This window comes from Ceratotherium simum, chromosome 37 (assembly GCF_057802395.1).
Source record: "Ceratotherium simum simum isolate JZ-2026a chromosome 37, ASM5780239v1, whole genome shotgun sequence".
In the NCBI taxonomy this organism is placed as follows: domain Eukaryota; kingdom Metazoa; phylum Chordata; class Mammalia; order Perissodactyla; family Rhinocerotidae; genus Ceratotherium; species Ceratotherium simum.
Genome location: NC_141936.1, coordinates 2,126,381 through 2,146,726, shown reverse-complemented (window position 1 = coordinate 2,146,726; position 20,346 = coordinate 2,126,381). Strand labels below are relative to the sequence as shown.

The 20,346-nt window shown below is 51.5% G+C and overlaps 1 protein-coding gene across 10 annotated transcripts in view; it reads right to left on the bottom strand.

Annotated features, from left to right (window-relative positions):
- ANKMY1 (ankyrin repeat and MYND domain containing 1) overlaps positions 1–20,346 on the bottom strand; it is a 53,759-nt gene that overhangs the window by 28,248 nt on the left and 5,165 nt on the right. For 2 of the 10 annotated variants that reach the window (XR_015550062.1, XM_004427803.3), the window contains exons 1-6: positions 14,524–14,988; positions 13,427–13,616; positions 10,272–10,415; positions 5,131–5,603; positions 3,299–3,515; positions 2,748–2,912 (exon numbers count right to left, since the gene is read on the bottom strand). Coding sequence is in view for 8 of the 10 variants with exons in the window: in XM_004427803.3 (XP_004427860.3) it covers positions 2,748–2,912; positions 3,299–3,515; positions 5,131–5,603; positions 10,272–10,415; positions 13,427–13,616; positions 14,524–14,666 (1,332 nt within the window). In the remaining 2 variants the exon portion in view is untranslated. Of the gene's footprint in view, positions 1–2,747; positions 3,180–3,298; positions 3,516–5,130; positions 5,604–10,271; positions 10,416–13,426; positions 13,617–14,523; positions 14,989–20,346 lie in introns of those variants that run through there. The other 8 variants (XM_087424587.1, XM_087424590.1, XM_087424589.1 and 5 more) reach the window with 6 other exon arrangements.

Sequence of the window (20,346 nt, the reverse complement as noted above, 5' to 3'; positions counted from 1 at the left end):
GAACAGGCCAGAGGGGCATGTCACTCCAGGACAGGAAAACAGCCCAGCTGCTGCGACAAGTAAACAACAGGATATTGGTAAAGAGGGAGGGAGACTAGTACACATTGAAAGAAGCATAAAATCTTAACCACACGCAGTATGTGAACTAGTTTGAATCTGGATTCATTTAAGCCTGTTCTAGAAAGATACTTATGAGAGAACTAGGGGAAACTGAGCCCTGATGGAATATTGGGGAAGACTAAGAAATTGATGTTTAATTTTTAGGTAAGATAATAGTGTTTGTGGTTATGTTAAAAAGAGAGCAAGAGAGAGGAGAATGTGTCTTCAGCTGGTAGAGACACATACAGAAGGAGGTCTTTGTGGCTGAAGTGATCTGATGTGAAATTTACCCTAAAATGACAGGAGTAGGAGGTCAGGGCAGGGAGTGTGGACTAGGTCGGATGAGCCACGGGTCGGGAACTGTTTACTCTGGGTGACGGGTACATGGAAGTTCATTTTACTGTTTTCTCTTCACTCAAGTATGTGTAATATTTTTCAGAATAAAAAGTTTAAAAAAAAAACGTAAAGGAGTAACTTTTATAAGAATTTTAGGGGGGCCAGCCCCGTTGCGTAGCAGTTAAGTGCGCGCACTCCGCTGCTGGCGGCCCCGGTTCGGATCCCGGGCACGCACCGATGCACCGCTTGTCCGGTCATGCTGTTGCGGCGTCCCATATAAAGTCAAGGAAGAAGGGCACAGATGTTAGCCCAGGGCCAGTCTTCCTCAACAAAAAGAGGAGGATTGGCAGATGTTAGCTCAGGGCTGATCTTCCTCACAAAAAAAAAAAAAAGAATTTTAGGAATAGAACTAAATGGCTTTATGGGGCCCCGATTCCTTTGTCAATAAGTAAGCTACTCCAATCGAATGAGGACTCTTCTCCGTACACTGTCCCCGAAGACACAGCCTTCGCTTGTCCCCTCCTGGGACAGGGTGCTGCTTGCCCGGCCCCTCCTGCTCAGCTCCTTCATTCACTGGCTCCACAGACCCCAGCTGAGCCCGCTCCCTCCATGCCCCCACCCTCCGGGCTTGGAGAGGCTGGGGAACACAAGCAGGCCCTGTCCCCAGAAGCTTCCATTGAAAGGGACACAGACCACGAGGACCAAACCGACCTCAGCCTCTGATCATCAGATCGCCTTTGAACTTGCAAGTTAGTCATCACTGTAAGTTAACAACTTCTGACTCAGAAAAACAGAGTATACACACAAATCAGACATAAATTAATGCTGCTATAGAAATAAAACAAAAATTGCAGCGTTGGTTTTCAAACCTTCCACCTTCGACTTTCTGCAGCGTTCTCGTCAGCCACTGACTACCTGTTAACAGAGCGACTGGAAACAGCCCGAATCACGGTGCCCTTCAGATGAGGCTCGGCGTGCCCGCCGGACAAGGAGGAAATGATGACAGCCCACGGGCTGAGCAGGGTATACCCTGCTCCTCCGGACACGTCCAGGACCACAGGCAGCCCTCCCGGGACGGAAGCCCTATGCCGCCTCCCTGGGAGGCCTCTCCCAGCCTCCTGCACACAGGACGCCGCCCGGTAGCAGGGGGCTCGGACGGGCCCCAGGCCTCTCCCCACCTGCACCTGCTCACCATGAGATCAGGCTCGCGGCCCCAAGCTCCCACCCAGTCCTACAATTCAGTGGGCTCGGTGGAATGGTCACACTTCAAAGAACCGAAAGCAAGGGCTGAGGACTTGAACTTGAGAAGCAGGGACAAAGTGTCTTGATAATCTGAGGAACTCTGCCTGCCTGGGGCACAGGACGGGCTTAGTAAGAGCCTTTTCTCAAGAAAGAGATTCAAGAGATGGGGAGGAGCTGAGAGGTGCACCCGCCAAGGGGACATTTTCCAGGTTGAAGTCACCACCCTAGCACCATCTCCTCACCCATCTGAGAGGCCCCAGACCATGATCAGAGAAAGCCTTGAGCCCCTCCAAGGGCTTTCTTGGTGGACCTCAGCCCTGGGCCTGGCTTCAGATGGCTGACGCTTAGGGCCCAGGGTCTGCTTCCCACGGGGCGAAAACACCCCCTGCAGGTGCTGCCCCCCCAGCCCTCGCGCAGGAGATGTGGACACCAAGTTTGCCCTGCACTGCCGAGAGCTGGCCCCTCGGGAGCCGCCCACCCTGTGACTTGTCCTCGAGCCTGCACCACATGGGGGTGGCAACGTGAAATGGTGCAGATGCCACGGCAGAACACAGTTTGGAGGTTCCTCGATAAATCAAACACAGGACTTCACGTGTCCAGCAATTCCAGTTCTGCATATGTACCCAAAACAACCAGAAGCAGGTGTTCAAACCAACGCTTGCACAGGGACGTCCGGGCAGCACTATTCGCAAAAGGCGAAGGTGGGCCTCAGTCCTGAATCTCCAGGACGCCTTCCGCCCTCCCTCCCACAGTGTCCCCTTTCCTGAGGGCCACAAGAGAGGTCTCAGGGCCCCAGGCTGCTGTGCACACGGCTGAAAAGAGATACATGTCCCTCGGCGTTGTGGCAATGAGCAAGACACCTTAGTGAGTGTGCAGGCTCTGTCCCCACTTCCTGCTTCCCCGCACGCCAGCCTTATTGTCAATGCACCCCATTTGAACCTGGCCTGTGCAAGGAGAAGGGAGGCTGATGGACAGTTGGGAAGAGAGACGGATGGGTAGACGAATGGACAGCGGACAGGGGATAGGGTGATGCGGACACTGCGCCAGGCCTGGGGGGCCGACAGGCTGACCTGGGGCTTGGGCACGGTCCTCTCGGCGATGTTGGGCTTGAAAGAGCTGGCCGGGTAGTAGAGGAGGAAGCACATGCTGAGCGGAGTGAGGCCCTCATCCGTGCACTTGTTCACGTTGGCCCCATTGTCCAGCAGAAGGTTGACAATGTCAGTGTGACAGTGAACCTGGAGGGAGAAGGCCAGCCTCACGAGGACAGCGGGTGCCCTCAGCCAGGGGCGAGGAGGGTGCCTGATGCTCATGTCGGAAATGGCTCCTCTGAGTGAGGCCGTGTGCTAGCGCTAACTTGGAGACAGTGGACACCAGCTCTCACCCAGGCTTGGCCAAGCAACAAGGTCAAGCGTGTGCTGAGGCATGGGAAGGTCAATGCGCCCCAACCATCTTTTCCATCTGACCCTGTACATCCCACTTAGGGGTTGGGAGGATGTCGGCTTTACAAAGAAGGAAGGGAGGGCCCCCAGGCACTTGAAGGTGCCATCACCCAGGACCCCCATGGATCAGCGCTCCTTTGGGGTGACCTTGCAGCTGACATGAGCACTGGAGGGGTGCTCACGGCAGCCGCGGCGAGCACGGTGTAGCCCTTCGAGTCGGCCACATCGGGATTGACAAGGTTGTCCCTCAGGATCCCGCAAATCCAGTCGTAGTCCCCTTCCTTGGCCTTCATGATCATCTCCGTGGAAAGCCGCTCCTTGGGCCCGGGGCACCCGAAGCTGCTCCGGTTCCCCTTCAGGATGGCGCCCATGTTCCAGATGGTGTGAGCCTTCTGGTTCCTGGCAACACAGTGGGCTTCAGTGGTGTTAGACCGGCTCTGGACCCCCAACACCTCCCACCAAAATGGCCCACACCAGCCCCTTCCTCCGACTCTTCCTCTCCTCATTCCTTGGCCCTTGTGCTGCCCCAGGCCCTCTTTCCTCCCCTCACAGTCCACTCCTCGGGCACCCTGAGCCCTGAGGGCTGCACCACTGACCAGCCATGGTCAGCGTGGATGCAGTGAAGTGGTGGGACATGCTGCCTGCAGGTGAAGATGCTCAGGCTAAGTGTCCACTCTGGACAAGAATGGCTGCCAGGGACCCCACGCATCCCTGATTCATCCAGTCCCTCCGTGTGTGCTGGGCCTCTTAGCAGGGGCCCTGGATGGGAAGGAGGCCAGGCACACACATGGGCCCAGCACTAGAACATGCAAGTCCCATGGCCATTCACCACACATGCTGAAGCCTTCTGAGTGCACATAACCTCTTTCATGGTCAAGAACCTGAGGATTTATGGTGGCTTCCATGCTCAATAGCCATCAACAATTACAGGCTCAGCTGACATTAGCATGATGATGGATGGGTGAGTGGGTGGATGGGTGGATGGGTGATAGATGGATGGGTGGATGGGTGGGTGAGTGGATAGGTGGATGGGTGGGTGGAGGGGTGGAGGGGTGGATGGGTGGGTGAATAGATAGACGGATGGAGGGATGGATAGAGGTCTGGATGGATGCATAAGTAGCCACTTGTACTCACTAAACACACATTCTACAACAGTTTAGTGATATCTGAGGACAAGGTTTAGGACAGAGTTTAAAATATTCTTGAAAATTTTAACTTAAAAAAACGTCAGCTTTCCTTAGGTGGCCATGAGCTGTGGTGTGAGAGATGGGTCTTTGGAGACCAACAGAGCAGCTCCATCTTTTCCCGGTCATCGTTGGAGATGCCAGAGGCCCAGCCAGCCCCCAGCCCACTCCTGCCCTGCTCTCCCACCCTTGGCTCTCTGGCCAGACACCTATTAACACATCACGGTAACAGCAGTCCCTCCTCTTGGTGTGGACCTTATGCAGGGACTTGACCTACAGAACATCTAATCACAGACATGACCCTGCAGAGGTCAGGAGCATCAGCTCTGACCAACACAGAGGAAACATGCACAAGGTCCCAGAGCCAGGATCTGAACTCAGCCATTGACTGAGGAGTTTATCCTATTACACATTCCTTTCCAGGGTCTACTCCACCCTAGGGACTACCCTGGCTCCACGCTCACCAAGCAACCTCTTGACCACCCCTTCCCCCAAGAGCATGCAAGCAGGATCCCGGGACCTCCGCCCCCCTGTGCAGATGTCGATAGCCCCACACCCCTGCCTGGCTCCCCCACAGCCCTCCTGCACTCGGGAGCGTGTCTCAGCTTACAAGCATGGAGGATGCTGGCTCTCCCGACCCCTTCATCATTGGGCCGCAAGAGTCAGGCAAACAGGAGAAATGTCTTTACGTTAACCTGACAAATGGCCCTGAAGTTACTCAGCCAGGAGCCAGAGGCCTCAGGAAGCCAGCCCTGAACTCACGCCTGTCAGAAAGGAGAGGAGCGGGTCTCCCAGACATGAAGAGGAGGAAGAAAGATCGAACTGATTACCTGAACTTGTAAGCTTGCTTCTGGATTTTGACCATCAAAGGGGTCTCGTTTTTGATAAACCAGGGTTCTCCATCCTCAACAAATGGAGAGATGTCGTTAAGGAAGATCTGGGCATCTAAGTCTCTGCGGAAGGAGCGGGTCATGGGCAGATGCCTGTTGTCAGTCGAGTAGAGGTACATTTCTGGGGGCAAAGTTAGGTCGTCATTCAGAAGAAACTGCTTATAGTCATAGAAAAAGGGGTCCTGACTCTCACACAGGTCCCCCTCCGTTTTCTCCTCGTCTGAGAGGCAGATTCTAGCAGGACAGTGCGTGAGGAAGCCCGAGAACTCAGGGTAACTGCGTATGGAGAAGCCGCCGGGAACCTCTGTGCACAGCTTGATGAGGTGCTCTCGGAACCACAGCCCCACGTCCTGGCTGCCGTCAGGGTGCGTCTCGACGCCCGGCCCGAACCGTTCATCTGCCCGGTACAGCCCCTGAGGAACAGAAGTCAGGAGGGCCACGGAGGTAATTCGGCAGGGCTGTATATCTTGAGACCAGTTTCTTAAAATCAAAAGAAGAAAACATAGGGGCCGGCCCCGTGGCCTAGTGGTTAAGTTCAGTGCCCTCCACTTCGGAGGCGTGGGTTCGGTTCCCAGGAGCCGAACTACACCACACAGCGGCCATGCTGCGGCGGCGACCCACAAACAAAATAGAGGGAGACTGGCACAGATGTTAGCTCAGGGTGAATCTTCCTCAGCATAAAAAAAAAAAGAAGAAGAAAACATATTCCTAAAAAAATATTCATTCATTCAACAAATATTTATCGAGGTTAGTCTGCACAGACACGAGGACGGAAGGCAAAAGCGTACATACGGGACGCAGCGGTGGAGACAGCTGCTGCTGACCCCAGCAGTCGGGTGGCCTCTCTGCGAAGGCAAGTGTGTCAACGATGCCACGTGTGGGCTTGGTTCAGGGAACCCCCCCCAGTGCTGACATTGTGGGCCCAGCCCAGGTACCCTAACAGCCTGGGACAGCAGTGTGTGGAGTGAAGGTGCCAGGCACAGGGTCAGACAGACCCCTCTCCTTCCACACTTGGCAGGTATGAACCAAGGAGTGGGGCAGAGGAGGAGGGGGAGCTAATCCTTGCTTCTCATGAACCCAGTAGAGTGCAGCAATTTCTGGGCCTTTCTTGATGTTTCTGCTGGGTGGGGCAGTCTCCATGCTGGGTAGAGGATGTGTGGAGACAGAAGAGCCAGGAGGGCTGCAGGCCAGAAACAATGAGCTTCAATACCACCCACTGAGTTCCCGCACAGGGAGCACAGAGAAAGGTCTGGCTTCCCAGGGGAGCTGCATCTTCCCTGCGATGGTGTTGAAGGACACCTGGAGGTCACTGGGAGGGCAGAGGAAACTGCTCAGGCAAAGGAGGAGGCCTGAAGCAGTGGGGACATGCATGTAGCTCCCTGGAGCTGTGCCCTCATCTGTGAAACAGGACGGTGGCTCCTATCTCAGAGTTCTCGTGTTGTTCAACACGCCCACATGAGCACCTCTGGCTGCAACCTCGGGGCTAAGCACTGTGGATACAAGGCCGATAAACTGTTTTCAGTAATCAGAACACTGGTAATAGTGCTGTGTTGTGATTCTGAAACTGTTATACATATTTTACGAGATAAAGCAAATAAATTTTGTTAACGGTTAGAAACCAAGATTTTTAAAGCAAAGAGAGGGGCCGGCCCCATGGCTTAGTGGTTAAGTGCGCGTGCTCCGCTACTGGCGGCCTGGGTTCGGATCCTGGGCGCGCACCGACGCACCGCTTGTCCAGCCATGCTGAGGTGGCATCCCACATACAGCAACTAGAAGGATGTGCAACTATGACATACAACTATCTACTGGGGCTTTGGGGAGAAAAGGGGGAAAAAAAGGAGGAGGATTGGCAATAGATGTTAGCTCAGGGTCTTCCTCAGCAAAAGAGGAGGATTGGCATGGATGTTAGCTCAGGGCTGATCTTCCTTACAAAAAAAAAAGCAAAGAGAAAACATACGCAAATACAATACCATAGCTGTTGAGTAAAAACCCTGTACCTCTAAATTGGAACTGGAGATATCAATAAGAGCTGATAATGTCTTTTCTCAGTGAAAAAAAAAAAAAAAAGTACTTTCTAGATCTGCTACTGAAAAGGCCTAAAAATAATAACCAACTGACACAGTAGTAATGAGCACCCAAATTGTAGTTTCTAAATATCCTGTCCCACAAAAGGAACCAGGCTCGACGGAGAAACAGTTGACTCTGGGTCCAGGGCAGGAAATGCATGAATTAGCCTGGAACTCCTTGTCACAGCAGAAAGCAAGAAAGCTACCAAAACCTGCTGGGGTTGTGTCAAAATTGCAAGACGGTCCCCCAAGCAAAGATGGGATGATTTGGGTATCAAAAAGCATAATAACTGCAATAGGCTGGAAGACATCAAATATATTAAAATCCATGAGTTTATAAAGGTACTAAAAAAACTAACCTTCATTGATCACCATCGAAGGGTGTTAGGAAATCAATTTATTATTCTGAAAACTGGTTAAGAAGGGAAAAGATCAAGTGTTATCTTGCCTTTCCATACAAACCACCTCAAGGAACCACAGAGTTGATGAAGGATTTTTTTAAATAAGGGAATTCTTGTTAATAAATGAAGGGGGAATAACAGAATTAGAATGTCACAATCTTGCATGCTAGATCATTGCATAGACAGGTCACTACATGGACCATGCCCACAGACATTCTCCACAAGCATGAGAAGAAAGGGTGACGGGTCATTGTAACGGATGGAAGGAAGCTGCTGACCCTCATGCCCACCGATCAATTCGGACGTCACATCAAGAAAGACATGTGTCTCCATGTAGGATCCGTGACAAGGATGCAAAGGCTAGGCAGTGGAGAAATGACAGTCTTTTGAACAAATGGAGCTAGAACAACTGGACATCCATACGTGAAGGAGGAGGAAAAGGAGGAGAAGGGACCCTGGCTTCACATGAAACACAAAAATTATCTCAGAATGGATCACAGACCTAAATGTAAGAGCTAAAACCATAAAACATAGAAGAAAACATACATGAAAATCATAGTAACCTTGGTTAAGCAAAGATTTCTTAACTAGGACACAAAAAAGCCAGAACTAGGAAAGAAAAGTTGCTAAGTTGGACCTCATTATAACTTTTTAAAATCTGCTTTTCAAAAGACACTGTTAAGAAAATGAGGGCCGGCCACGTGGCTTAGCGGTTAAGTGTGCGCGCTCCGCTGCTGGCGGCCCGGGTTCGGATCCCGGGCGCGCACTGAGGCACTTCTTCTCCAGCCATGCTGAGGCCGCGTCCCACATACAGCAACTAGAAGGATGTGCAGCTATGACATACAACTATCTACTGGGGCTTTGGGGGGAAAAAAATAAATAAATAAAATCTTTAAAAAAAAAAAAAAGAAAATGAAAAGACAAGCCACTACTGGGAGAAAATATTTGTAAATCATATAACTGATAAATGCTGTGCCCAGAATATATATAAAGAACTCTATAACTCTATAATAAGAACACCAACAAGTCAATTAAAAACAATGAGCAAAACATGAATAAGCACTTCACCAAAGAAGATACACAGATGGCAAATAAGAACACGAACAGATAGATGCTCAACGTCCTTCGTCATTAGAGTCCTGCAAATTCAGCCCATAATGAGATACCACAATACACCCAAAAGAATGGCTAAAATTAAAAAACTGAGAATGCCAAGTGTTCAGAAAGATGTGGAACTTTCATATATCGACGGTTGAAATGGAAAACAGCACAGCCACGTGGGAAAGTTTCTTATAATTTACCATCCACTTAACACATGACCAGCAATCCTGCTCATAAGTATTACCCAAGTGAAAATAAAGACACGTGTGCACATGAAGACTTGTCATCCAATGTTTTCAGCAGCTTTATTCATAATAACCAAAAATTTGAAAGAACTCAAATGTGCAGCTATTGGTAAATCAATAAAAAATGTGTCTTATATCCATACAGTGGAATACTACTCCTTGGTAAAAAGAAATGAACTACTGAAATACACAAAACGTGTATGAATCTCAACAGAATCATGCCCTAAGCCAAAGAAATCAGACACTGAATACTACATACAGTGTGATTCCATTTACACGAAATTACAGAAAAGGGGAAACTACAGTGATAAACGGGTTAGTGGTTGTCAAGGGCTACAGGGTGGAAGTGGAGGATGACTATACAAGAGAAGGAGGGGATGGGGAGGATGATGTTTACACACACATGCGAACACAAACACGCTCACAAAAACCTCTGTACATATACACGTTTATAGAAGCTTTATTTATAATAGCCAAAAACAACCCAAATCCTGTCAGTTGGGGAATGGATAACTGGAGGTGAATCCCTGCAGTGAAGAACTACTCAGCAACAAGAGGAAGCAGCTCTTGGTACACACAACTACACAGATGAGTCTCAGACGCATTTTGCCACGTGAAAGAGACCAGACGCAAAAGGCTGCATATTGTATGATTTCATTAATACAGCATTCTTGCAAAGGCAAAATTATAGGCAAAAACGGATCGGCCAAGGGATGGGGGTAGGAGCAGAGATCTGCTACAAAGAGGCCCAGGGTCATATTTGGGGTGAAGGAACAGTTCTGTTCTGATCGTGGTGATAGTTATACACTCTGTGCTTGTCACAACTTTCAGAACTGTATACTAACACGAGTGAATTTTACTGTAAATTACACTGTAATAAAATAAAAGGGAGGAAAACGTATCTGTATTTGCAAAACCAGGAATGTTCTCCAGAAAAAAGGCAAGTTTCAAAACAATATGCATAGAATGATCCAGTTTATGTATAAAAAAGTAAATATTTACGGTGCATTTATTGTTTAATCTAAAGGATTTACAACACCCTGCTGATAGCCCACCCCTACTCTGCAGAATGGAACAATGAAGAGGTTCTCATCTTCTCCTTTTCACTTTCATGTACCTTATTATTGGTACTATTATAATCCTTAAAAACAAGAAAGCTACTTCTTGTTAAACAAACTTTCCCAGAACCTAAATACCTTCTTGTCCAGGGGCCTGAACCCCCGGGGCCCCATCCCCCTCTCCTGAACACAGGGCCACCCGCCCCTCACCTGGAAGAGCCTGGCCTTCAGGTGCATGGTGCCGTAGCCTTCTCGGCAGCTGAGGTAAAACATGCCCGTGAAGCTGGAGCCATCCGGCCACGTGTAGGTGCCCAAGCCGTGGCAGTGGTCCCGGTAAAACTGCCCGTGGTAGGACTGTGGAGAGAGAGCTCAGTGAGGGTCATTGTCTGATAAGCTGCTCCTTACACCCCAGAACCTAAGAGGATGCCTTCCACGCCTAGTTGGCAACGAATGGGGACTGTTGGGGCTGCGTTAGGTGTCACGGGGTGCCTGGCCACAGCACCCCCTTGAAGTTTAGGTAGCCAACGTGACTATTAGAGTTGGTCACCCAAAACACACAGAGCAGATTCCAGGTGGTTGGCCCCCGATGGCCACGCTCCCTCCCACCCTGGCTCAGGTGGGGCAGTTGACAGAGATGTCTGGAACTGCCCAGACATCTTGCGTCAGGAAAGGAAGGCTGTGACCGGGTCAGGGCCCACCCTTGGTTTGGCAGGACCTGCCTCCATTCAGCAGCTCTGGCCCAGGCTCAGACCCTACCCTGCCTGGCTCCTGCTCAGGGCCACAGGCAGCAGGCCGGGCCAGGGAGTGGGGCGCCGCCAGCTGTGGGTCACCAGCGTGGGACTCCACATCTGAGGGAACACAGGTGTGGCATTGACTTAAAACTCCCCAATATTGGGATCATGGACGTGGGCCCCTGTCTGTGCTCTTGTCCCAAGCCCCACAAACGTTAGGGGTGGGTCTGTCAGAGCCTGCCCCTCGGGCCCCAGGAGGAAAAAAGAATGTGACATCCATTCCAAGCAGCTTCCAATCATGAGACCTGACTGTCGTGTGTGTTGACGGCCGCCCTCCACACTGGAAGCCGGCCGGATCGGACACTCAGTCAACCGTCCATGCTCACAGACCACTCGCATGAACGGGACAGCGACTGTTGCCTGCTTAGTGTCCCTTCTCTTTCCTCTGGCAACAGAGATGACTCCCCAGCCTCAGTTTGGGTTTGGTCACAGGAGCCATCCCCAAGGCAGACCAGTGTCCTGCTGGGGCCTTTTCTCTCTTCCAGGAATGTGTGACACCACCTTCCGTGGGCTTGCCAGATGGCAGAAGGTCAGTCTTGGCCCCCCACATGGAATGGGGAGAGAGAGGGCCTGACAGGTCATTAGAACCCCTGGAGCCAGCCAAGCTTCAGACTACACGACCCCCACTGATGGACTCTTCTGTGACAAGAGCCAACAAAGGCCCCTTTCCATTTCAGCCAGGTTGAATTTGTGTTCTGTTAGCTGCTACTCCTGAAGAGTTCGGCCAGTGCAAGGACAGCAAACAGAGAAGCAACAGGCTGGGGACCGCCCGCCTTGTGATAACATTCATTTAATTTGTGTGCTGTTGTGGGCGTATCAGAGTCTACCCAACTAAAAAGAGTCCTAAGCTGCAAATTGTTTGTGTAGAACCATAGGGGGAACATTGAACCCTCAGCTCCCCAGGTTTGCATGCATGAGAGAGGACTTCTGTCCACTCCCCATGAGGAAGCAGCACCAGCGGGAACATCTCCGTCCTTCCCTCCAGCCCTCCCTGGCCCTCACACAGACCAAGAGCCTCATCTGACCAGCCAGAGCTGACAGGCTTGGTCTTACTCTTCAAACACAGTTAACATGTTCAAGGTCACAGCTCACAAGTGGCACGCCCTCTTCCTTCTGGCCTCTCTGGTTCGTGAGCTGCCATAGCTAGACGAGCATCTGCTCGGCGGACCCGGAGGTCCCTGCCAGGCAGTAAGAAAGGTGATGCTCCACCTCGACGCCCCCCTGCTGTGGTCTCCTTCTCCTCGGGGAGAACCTGAGGGCTGAAGGGCAGGTCGGCACACCCAAACCCCCCACAATCATGAACGAGAGCTGTCCAACCGCTGGACACCACCTGGTGGGTAAAAGAGAAACTAGCCAAGGACTAAAGAAACAAATGCTGAACAGGAATTGGTGCCTGAATCATTAATGTCATGGTGACTCGCATCCCTGCCTCTGTCCTGGTCACATGAGGTCTGGAGCCTTCGAGCTGGGGGCACATTCCAGGCGGGGACTGGGCTGGGGGCCTAGAAGCTCTGCCTGTAGCTACTCCTGTTCCCCTCCACCTGCCATTCCCCAGGCTCTATCCCAAGACCCCTGCTCATCTCCCCTACCTCACTCTCCTCTGAACTAAGGAGACTAAGTGCAGGAAGTGAGGGGCTGGATGAGATACCTCAACCATGGGCTCCAAAATCAGAAAAACCAGGACCCCAGAGGCAGAACAGAGTACGGAAAAGAGAGGAGCAGAGCCGGGACCCCATGTGGCCCCTAAGAGGTTATGCCAGCCAGCGTGTGCCCCCCAGAAGAGCTACAGTGCCAGGCAACCTGCCCTCTGGGTCCCTTGAGCTTTCCCCAGACTCTTTCATAATCTCCCAAATACACAGCCCCCCACATTGCCTCCAGACAGTTTCTATAAATTGCAAGCAAAAGATGCACTACATCTCGGCTGAACCACACAAGGCTGAGGGCAACACAGGGCAGAATCCTCCACCTGGGCGCAGGTGCAGCCGGCAGGGATGCAGCAACTGTTGGGAAATCTTCAGAACCCAGCAACCCACTGGGGGAGGCGCTCAAAGGCCCCCAAGATGCATACACCCAGCTTTGCCACAAGCATTGCTGCTCCACTCAGCCAGGGACACCAGGTGGAGCAAACAGCTTCTGCCACAGGCCCCTTGGAGTCTCCACTGAGGTCCCGGACATGGCCTAGCGGGGCACAGACGGTGCTTCCATTTGTTTTTTAAGAAGATCCTTTCCTTCTGTTTAACCTTAAATACAGGGCAATTTCACCAACGTAAATATACAACTCACTACAGTAATTCACAATTTTAAAACATTTACCCAGAATAAGAATTTATCTTCTTAAGTAACAGGTTCCCAAGCCGTGGCCTGTGGACACCCAGGCAAACCACAGACACAATCTTGGAAGTCTTTGAGAATGTTTCTCTCTGGGCATATCTCAAGTAGGAAAGACATTAGTCTAGCATCCTTCCCGTTGGTGGATCTTTAAGTTCATATTGCATTCCTTTTAGAAGGAGAGAGACCGGCCATGGTTGGCCAAGCCCCAGGGGAGGAGGGGAGGAAGCATCACAAGCCAGTTACCTCGCCTGTAGGCCAAGAGAATTCACCATATCCCAGCTTCACGTCCAGCCTGAACTCCCCTCGGTAGACACAGCCGTCCTGCCATTCCTGCACACCTTGGACAAGCTGAATGTCGGCCCCCTTCAGGTCCTGCTCCCTAAGGGCACCCTCGGACTCCTCCTCTTCCTCCTCCGGGCCCTCTGGGATGTCCCTAGGAAGATGAAGAGCAGGGGGAGGTCACTGGAAATGGCCAGCTGGTAAGGTGGGTGAGAGCTTGACCACCTGGCTCTGCCACCAGATGGCTTCCTTACTCCCTTGTGACTCAGTTTCCTTATCTGTAAAATGGGGACTATGTCAGTCTGTTCAGCTGATATTACAAAGTACCACAGAGTTGCGGGGGGAGTGCTTAAACAACAGACATTTATTGCTCACAGTTCTGGAGGCTGTAAGTCCGAGATCAGGGTGCCTTCAGACTTGGTTCCCAGCGAGGGCTCGCTTCCTGGTTCAAGGACGGCCCCTTCTCCCTGTGCCCTCACATAGCCAGGAGAGGAAGCTCTAATCTCCTCCTCTTTTTATAAGGGCACTAACCTCATCATGGGGACCCCACTCTCAAGACCTCATCTAAACCTAATTACCCCCCCACACACACACAAAGCCCCCGTCTCCTAATACCATCACATTGGGCGTTAGGGCTGCAACACGTGAATCTGGGGAAGGGGGACAACTCACTCACCAGATACCAAAGCAAGGCTCTGAGAGCAGCAAGTGGCCCGTAGGAGCCCTAGGAAGTGTCAGCCCTCATGGTTAACAATATACCATGAAGAAGCTGTGCCGACTTGGGGACCCGATGGTGTAAAGCAAATGTTCCTAAGGCTGTGAGAGGTGACATGGCAAGGAGAGTGGGCAGGCTAGAAGGGAGCCTGTGCCAAGATCAGGAACCGGCTTCCACGTACCCATTATTCTAACAACAGGAAGGTTTTTCTATTTCTCCAGAGACTAGTTTTTTGAGGGGTAAAATAGCTTTTAGTGATTTTTTAACACCTGCCCCAACGCTGGATCCCAGCTAAGCCGAGTTCCCAGGGTCAGGGTCAGACTGCCCTGTGGGAGGGTCCCCACACCTTTTGGTGAGGAGCATGCAGCTCTCCAGGGTCCCCGTGACCTCCGCAGCAGTAGGCTCGCCACCCCCCCGCTCCAGCTGGACTTCGGAGCTGTAAGCACTGGGGACTTCGTAATATAAGGCTGAGGAATAATCACTTTCCATGTCTCGTCTTCGAACCTGGAAGCAAAGCCGGGGACCCACATTCGCCCTCAGGGCCCCTGGCGCGCCCGCGGACCCACACACAGCCCCATCAGCCTCAGAGAAACGAGGCCCCCTCCGTTAACCAGGTCGACGCCCCCGATCCTGTTGGGACCCCCGGGGAAACCTTCGCCAGCGCCCCGAGTGTGTCCCTGTCCCCTCTGTGGGGCAGGAACCACAGGAGGGGCTCTCGGGGCCACCCTCCCACGACCTCGTTAAGGCCACGTGTTGGAGGCAGTCCTTCGCTGGCTAATTGCCGGAGGGAGCAGCAGACAGCGGGCTCTCCTTTCCCCCGCGGCCTCGGAAGCCAGCCCGCTAGGGCGACGGGACCCGGTGCGAGGACACGGCCCCCACCCAACCCCACACCCACAGCCTCCCAGGGACGTCGGCTCCCAAATCCTCTCCGTGCCCTCTCCGGGAGGACAGCGGGCCAGGCCCTGGGGCGTGGGTCCCACGCACAGGTTCCCACCGCCGATGCCCGGAGCTCGGGGACCCCCACTCCCCCGCCCCGGCTCAACGCGACTCGCCGCGCTCCCGACCCCCGGGATCCCGCCCACGCCCCTGCCGCGGGGCCGCACCAAGGACGGGAGTGCTCGCACCACCGCACCGGCTCACGGACCGCACGGGGTCCGCCCACGGTGCGGCCCACGCAGCGCAGCCGGCATGTGGGCCTTGCTGGGCTCCCGGCGCCCAGGAGCGTCCGGTTTCCCTGGAGACCAGCTCGCCGCCCACGTGCCCGCCGCTCTGAGCTCCGCCAATCCCCACGCCCGCACGCCCCTGGCCACGCCCCCGTGCTGCTCCGGGACAGGGGGCTCCCCTCAATAACCTCACAGGGCCTCTGGGCCCCTCACCCCACCTCCGCGAGTGCTGGCCTTCTGTCTGAGCCGGCCCGTCTCCACCTCGGACACTGGCGCGATGTCCAGCAGAGGAGGGCGGGTCGGCCTCTGGGCCTAAGGCTCCCCGGGGGAGATAGCTGGAAATGCTCCCAACACCCCCGTGAAGAGGGCACCGGAGTGTTCCCGTGGGACACCTGAGGAAACGAGGCACCAGGGAGGTCATGAACTTGCCCACGGTCACGAGCTAGAACGTGGTGGAGTCAAGCTCTGCCTGACTCCAAAGCCAGGTTTTGTCCGCTCGGTAAATGTTTGTGGAAGGCACAGAGGGGGAGCTCTTGGTCTGGTGGGGGGACAAGATGAGTGAGGAAGGGGCCCCAGGTCACTGGGAGAGAAGAAGGATTCGCTGTCTGGACGGAGGGGTCACTGGGGAAGACTTTATGGAGAGAGGATTCCTTAATAGGGTTTCAGAGGATGCATAGGAGCTCTCCAAACAGAAGGGAGCACATTTCAGGGAAGTGGACTAGGATGTGCAGAGGCACAATGGTGGGAACAGCACAAGAGTCTTCTGCAACTAAAGCAGTTGGGGCTTCCTGGAGAGCAAGAGGAGGGGCTCCCTGCCGGTGCAGGGCTTGGGGTGCTCAACGCAGACTGCTCCTTAGAACAAGGGGAAAGGGATATGAAGTGCCAATGCCCAGCCCCTCCCGCACTGGCTAGAGGGGCATGGACTAAGGCAGATGTGCCAGGGTTCTAGGGTCACTGTCTCCCCTTCACCTCTCTCATCTCCCTTGGTGCCCACCTTGGTTCCTGGATCCCCACCTCTTTACCTCTTATCCTTCCCCCTCAGGTCCCCTCTCTGCTGTGCTCCCTCCAACTGAAGCTTGGGAAGCTGAGCAGACATCAACCGAGCTGTCTTTAAAATTCATTTGTTATTGAAAAGAGAAAACCGGTCAACTAAAACATCAGAATATCCTACGAACCTGTTAAACCATACCACTTGTTGTGGATTGAATGGTGTCCTCCAAAAAGATAAGTTGAAGTCCTAACCCAGTACCGGTGAATTACCTTATATAGAAATAGGGTCTTTGCCAGTGTAATCAAGAGGTCCTACTGGATTAGGTGTGCCCTAAACCAAATGACTAGCGTCCTTATGAGGAGAGGGAGAGTTGGAGACGCAAGCACAGAGGGAAGAATAAACTACTGTTGTTTTAAGCCACCCAGTTTGTGATACTTTGTTACAATGACTCTAGGAAAATTAGACATCACCCAAAATGAATGACTCTAAACAATAGCTAAAAGAAAGCTGTTTGTGGCAGATTTGGCAAATAAGGCATTTTGGGGAGATTAGCAAAACAATTCTGAATAAAATGTGGCCAAAAAAGAAAAGCTGTCTTGGAAACTTCTATAAACTGGAAAAACTGCAACACGAAATGCTGAAATTTTGCTTCTATTCCTAAGAATATATGCACTGACATTTTAAAAACCAGGCATACGGGGCCGGCCCCGTGGCTTAGCGGTTAAGTGCGTGCGCTTCGCTGCCGGCGGCCCGGGTTCGGATCCCGGGTGCGCACCGAGGCACCACTCCTCCAGCCATGCTGAGGCCGCGTCCCACATACAGCAACTAGAAGGATGTGCACCTATGACAGACAACTATGTACTGGGGCTTTGGGGGAAAAATAAATAAATAAAATCTTTAAAAAAAAAAAAATAAAAAAATAAAAACCAGGCATACGAAGATTAAAAAGCCTTATTTCCGGGCGAGCCTGGTGGCACAAGCGGTTAAGTGCGTGCGTTCCGCTGCGGCAGCCTAGGGTTCTCGGGTTCGGATCCCGGCTGTGCACCGATGCACCGCTTGTCAAGCCATGCTATGGCGGCACCCCATATAAAGTGGAGGAAGATGGGCACGGATGTTAGCCCACAGCCAGTCTTCCTCAGCAAAAAGAGGAGGATTGGCAGATGTTAGCTCAGGACCGATCTTCCTCACACACACACAAAAAAGGCCCTATTTCCACAAATTGATACAAGTCCTACATTGACACTCAGGAATATGTTCAAAAGAATATTTTCATAAGAATAATAACATTCATTGACATTATTCAAGAATATGAGTTTTAAAATCTTTGGTGAACTAGTAAATTCGGTAAATTCAGCAAATTAGTAATTTAGCAAACTGATCTTTAGGAAGACTGGCTTTCGGTACATCAGCTGCCCATATTACGAGTCACGGTGTTTTCAAACCAGAAAATGCTGGCTGAACCTGCCATCATTGTTATGAAATGTAATGACATATGGCTGATGAAGTGTGCATGGAAAAGAAGAGAGGCATGTCTATTGAAATTCAATTGGGGGCTGGCCCCGAGGCCTAGTGGTTAAGTTTGGCACACTCTGCTTTGGTGGCCCAGGTTTGGTTCCTGGGTGCAAACCTACACCACTTGTGGGCGGCCATGCTGTGGTGGCGACCCACATACAAAGTAGAGGAAGATTGGCACAGATGTTAGCTCAGTGCTAATCTTCCTCAGCAAATAAATAAATAAACAAATAAATAAATTCAGTTGAAGACTTTGAAAAGTCAACAACGGTCACTTAAAAGTTGCAATCAGGGCCAGCCCTGTGGCCTAGTGGTTAAGTTCAGTGTGCTCCACTTTGGTGGCCCAGGTTAGGTTCCCAGGGGTGGACCTACACCACTTCTAGGGGGCCATGCTGTGGCGGTGACCCACATACAAAGTAGAGGAAGACTGACACAGATGTGAGCTCAGGGTGACTATCTTCCTCAGCAAAAAAAAAAAATTGCAATCAAAGTAGATACAGGTGAGACACTGTAAGAGATTGTGGAAAAAATCATTTTAAAAATTCCAAGAGCACTCTACTTGCAGATTGCTCCTCAAGTGCTTTGAAGTTCACATGAAGGGAAGGAATGGAAATTGGAAGGCACGCCAGGCACTGATCATCAGTGCCACTGTGAGCAGCACCTCACTGACCCCAGCGAGACATCCTCAGAGGAAAGGGAATAGATATATAGATGTAGTACGTCAAAATCCAATGTTCAAGGTGAGTGGCTATGTTTTTTTGGCTCTCCTGCTTTAAACGGCTTTTTAAATTGACTAAATGATGGGTACACACTTTATTGGGTATGAGAATCAAGTGGAGGGCATGCTAACACACAGCTTCCTGGGTCCCACCTCCAGAGTTTCTAATTCAGGAGGTCTGGGGTGGGTGGCCTGGAAATTTGCATCCCTACCAAGTTCCCAGATGCTTCTGAAATGTGGACCACACTTTGAGAACCAGTGGGCTATGATGCGGTGGGCAGGTGGGAACAGAAAGAGATGATGCTAGAGGGACAGGTCAGGAGGGGCCTTGATAGCCAGGTTAAAGACAGAAGCAGCAAGACATGTTTAAGCAGGAGGGCGATGCAATCAGATGTGTGCTTTGAATCAGAGGCTTTCAAGACTCTTTGCCTGGGACCCTCTGTAAGACCCCATTTTATATCATGACCTGGTACAAACATAACTCAAATGATTTCCACGAAAAGCTCACTCTACTACATGCATGCACTCTAATATTTTCATGTACTGTATTCTTTTCTATACCATTTCACTAAAAAATAAAATACTGGTCATGACCCACAAAATTGATTTCACAACCCACTAATGGATCATGACTTGCTGAGTCAGGACCGACATTCAAGAAAGCACTGCCTTAGAAAGCTTATTCTGGCTACTGTGAAGGCTGGAAGGAAGGCAGCCCTCAGGAGGCTGGTGCCAGCCACTAGAGGGTGGCCCAAACTAAATGTGCCAGTCAAGGCGGAGAGAATGCATTTAAGAGATACTTAGGATGTCTTGTAACCGATTCATTAGTTCAATGGGGTGAAGGAGCAGGAGATTATCATGTAGGAGGCCTCAGAACAGAAAACCCAATTCAAACATCCTCCAACAATAAAGGGTAATTTGTTCGCTCAGGAAACCAAACAGTCCAGAAGAGGGTCTTCAGGTTTGGTTTGATTCAGTGGCCCCACAATGTCATCAAGGACTCCGTTTCTCCCAACTCTGCTTCCTCCCAAGGCTGGCTTCCCCTTGTAGTCCTAAAGAGAGAAAAAAGGAGCTTCCCAAGCCCCTTCCTGCAGCAGTCGTGGGGGTATGGGCTTCACTGATTGCCTAAAAGTATCCAGGGCCTGCTTCTGGAGCTGGGGGACAGGGACTCTCCACCTACTTGGATGGCTCCCATGAACTCTGGGGAAAATGGGAATTCCATTCCCTCCTCATCTGGGGAAAGTCAGTCAGTCCTTAGGGCAGAGGAAGAGGGAAACGGATCCTGGGAAGGCCTCCAACGAGGTGATGGCTAGACCTGCAGCCAGTGAAGACCTGGCAACAGACCACTGCTCAGAGGTCTGCTGCCCCAGCTTTAGCTCAGAGGGAGCCCCAGCTTGCAATAAAGATCCGACAGTTACAAGCACCTGATGGCTGCTGCTAGAGACATTCGAGATCACGCAGAGAGACTGTACAGGTACAGTTTGTCAGACTGATCTAGTACTGGAGGAGGAGGGGCTGAAGGATAATTTCTGGTAGCATAGATTGCAAATCTTAAGTAAACAATGGAGATGAATCAGAAAATTGTTTTACTATTAGAATAAAACTGAAACTGCAATAACAATATATGCAGGGTGCAATGCAGTTACTGTTCACTGAGAGCGTTCCCTGAAAGACACAGAGCATCAGAAAAACCTACTGTAGAGGTTTTCTTCAATGACAACTATGTGGACATCAAATGATGTTAAGTTAATTTTTTAAAGTTACAGTGGTGACCCAAAAGATTAA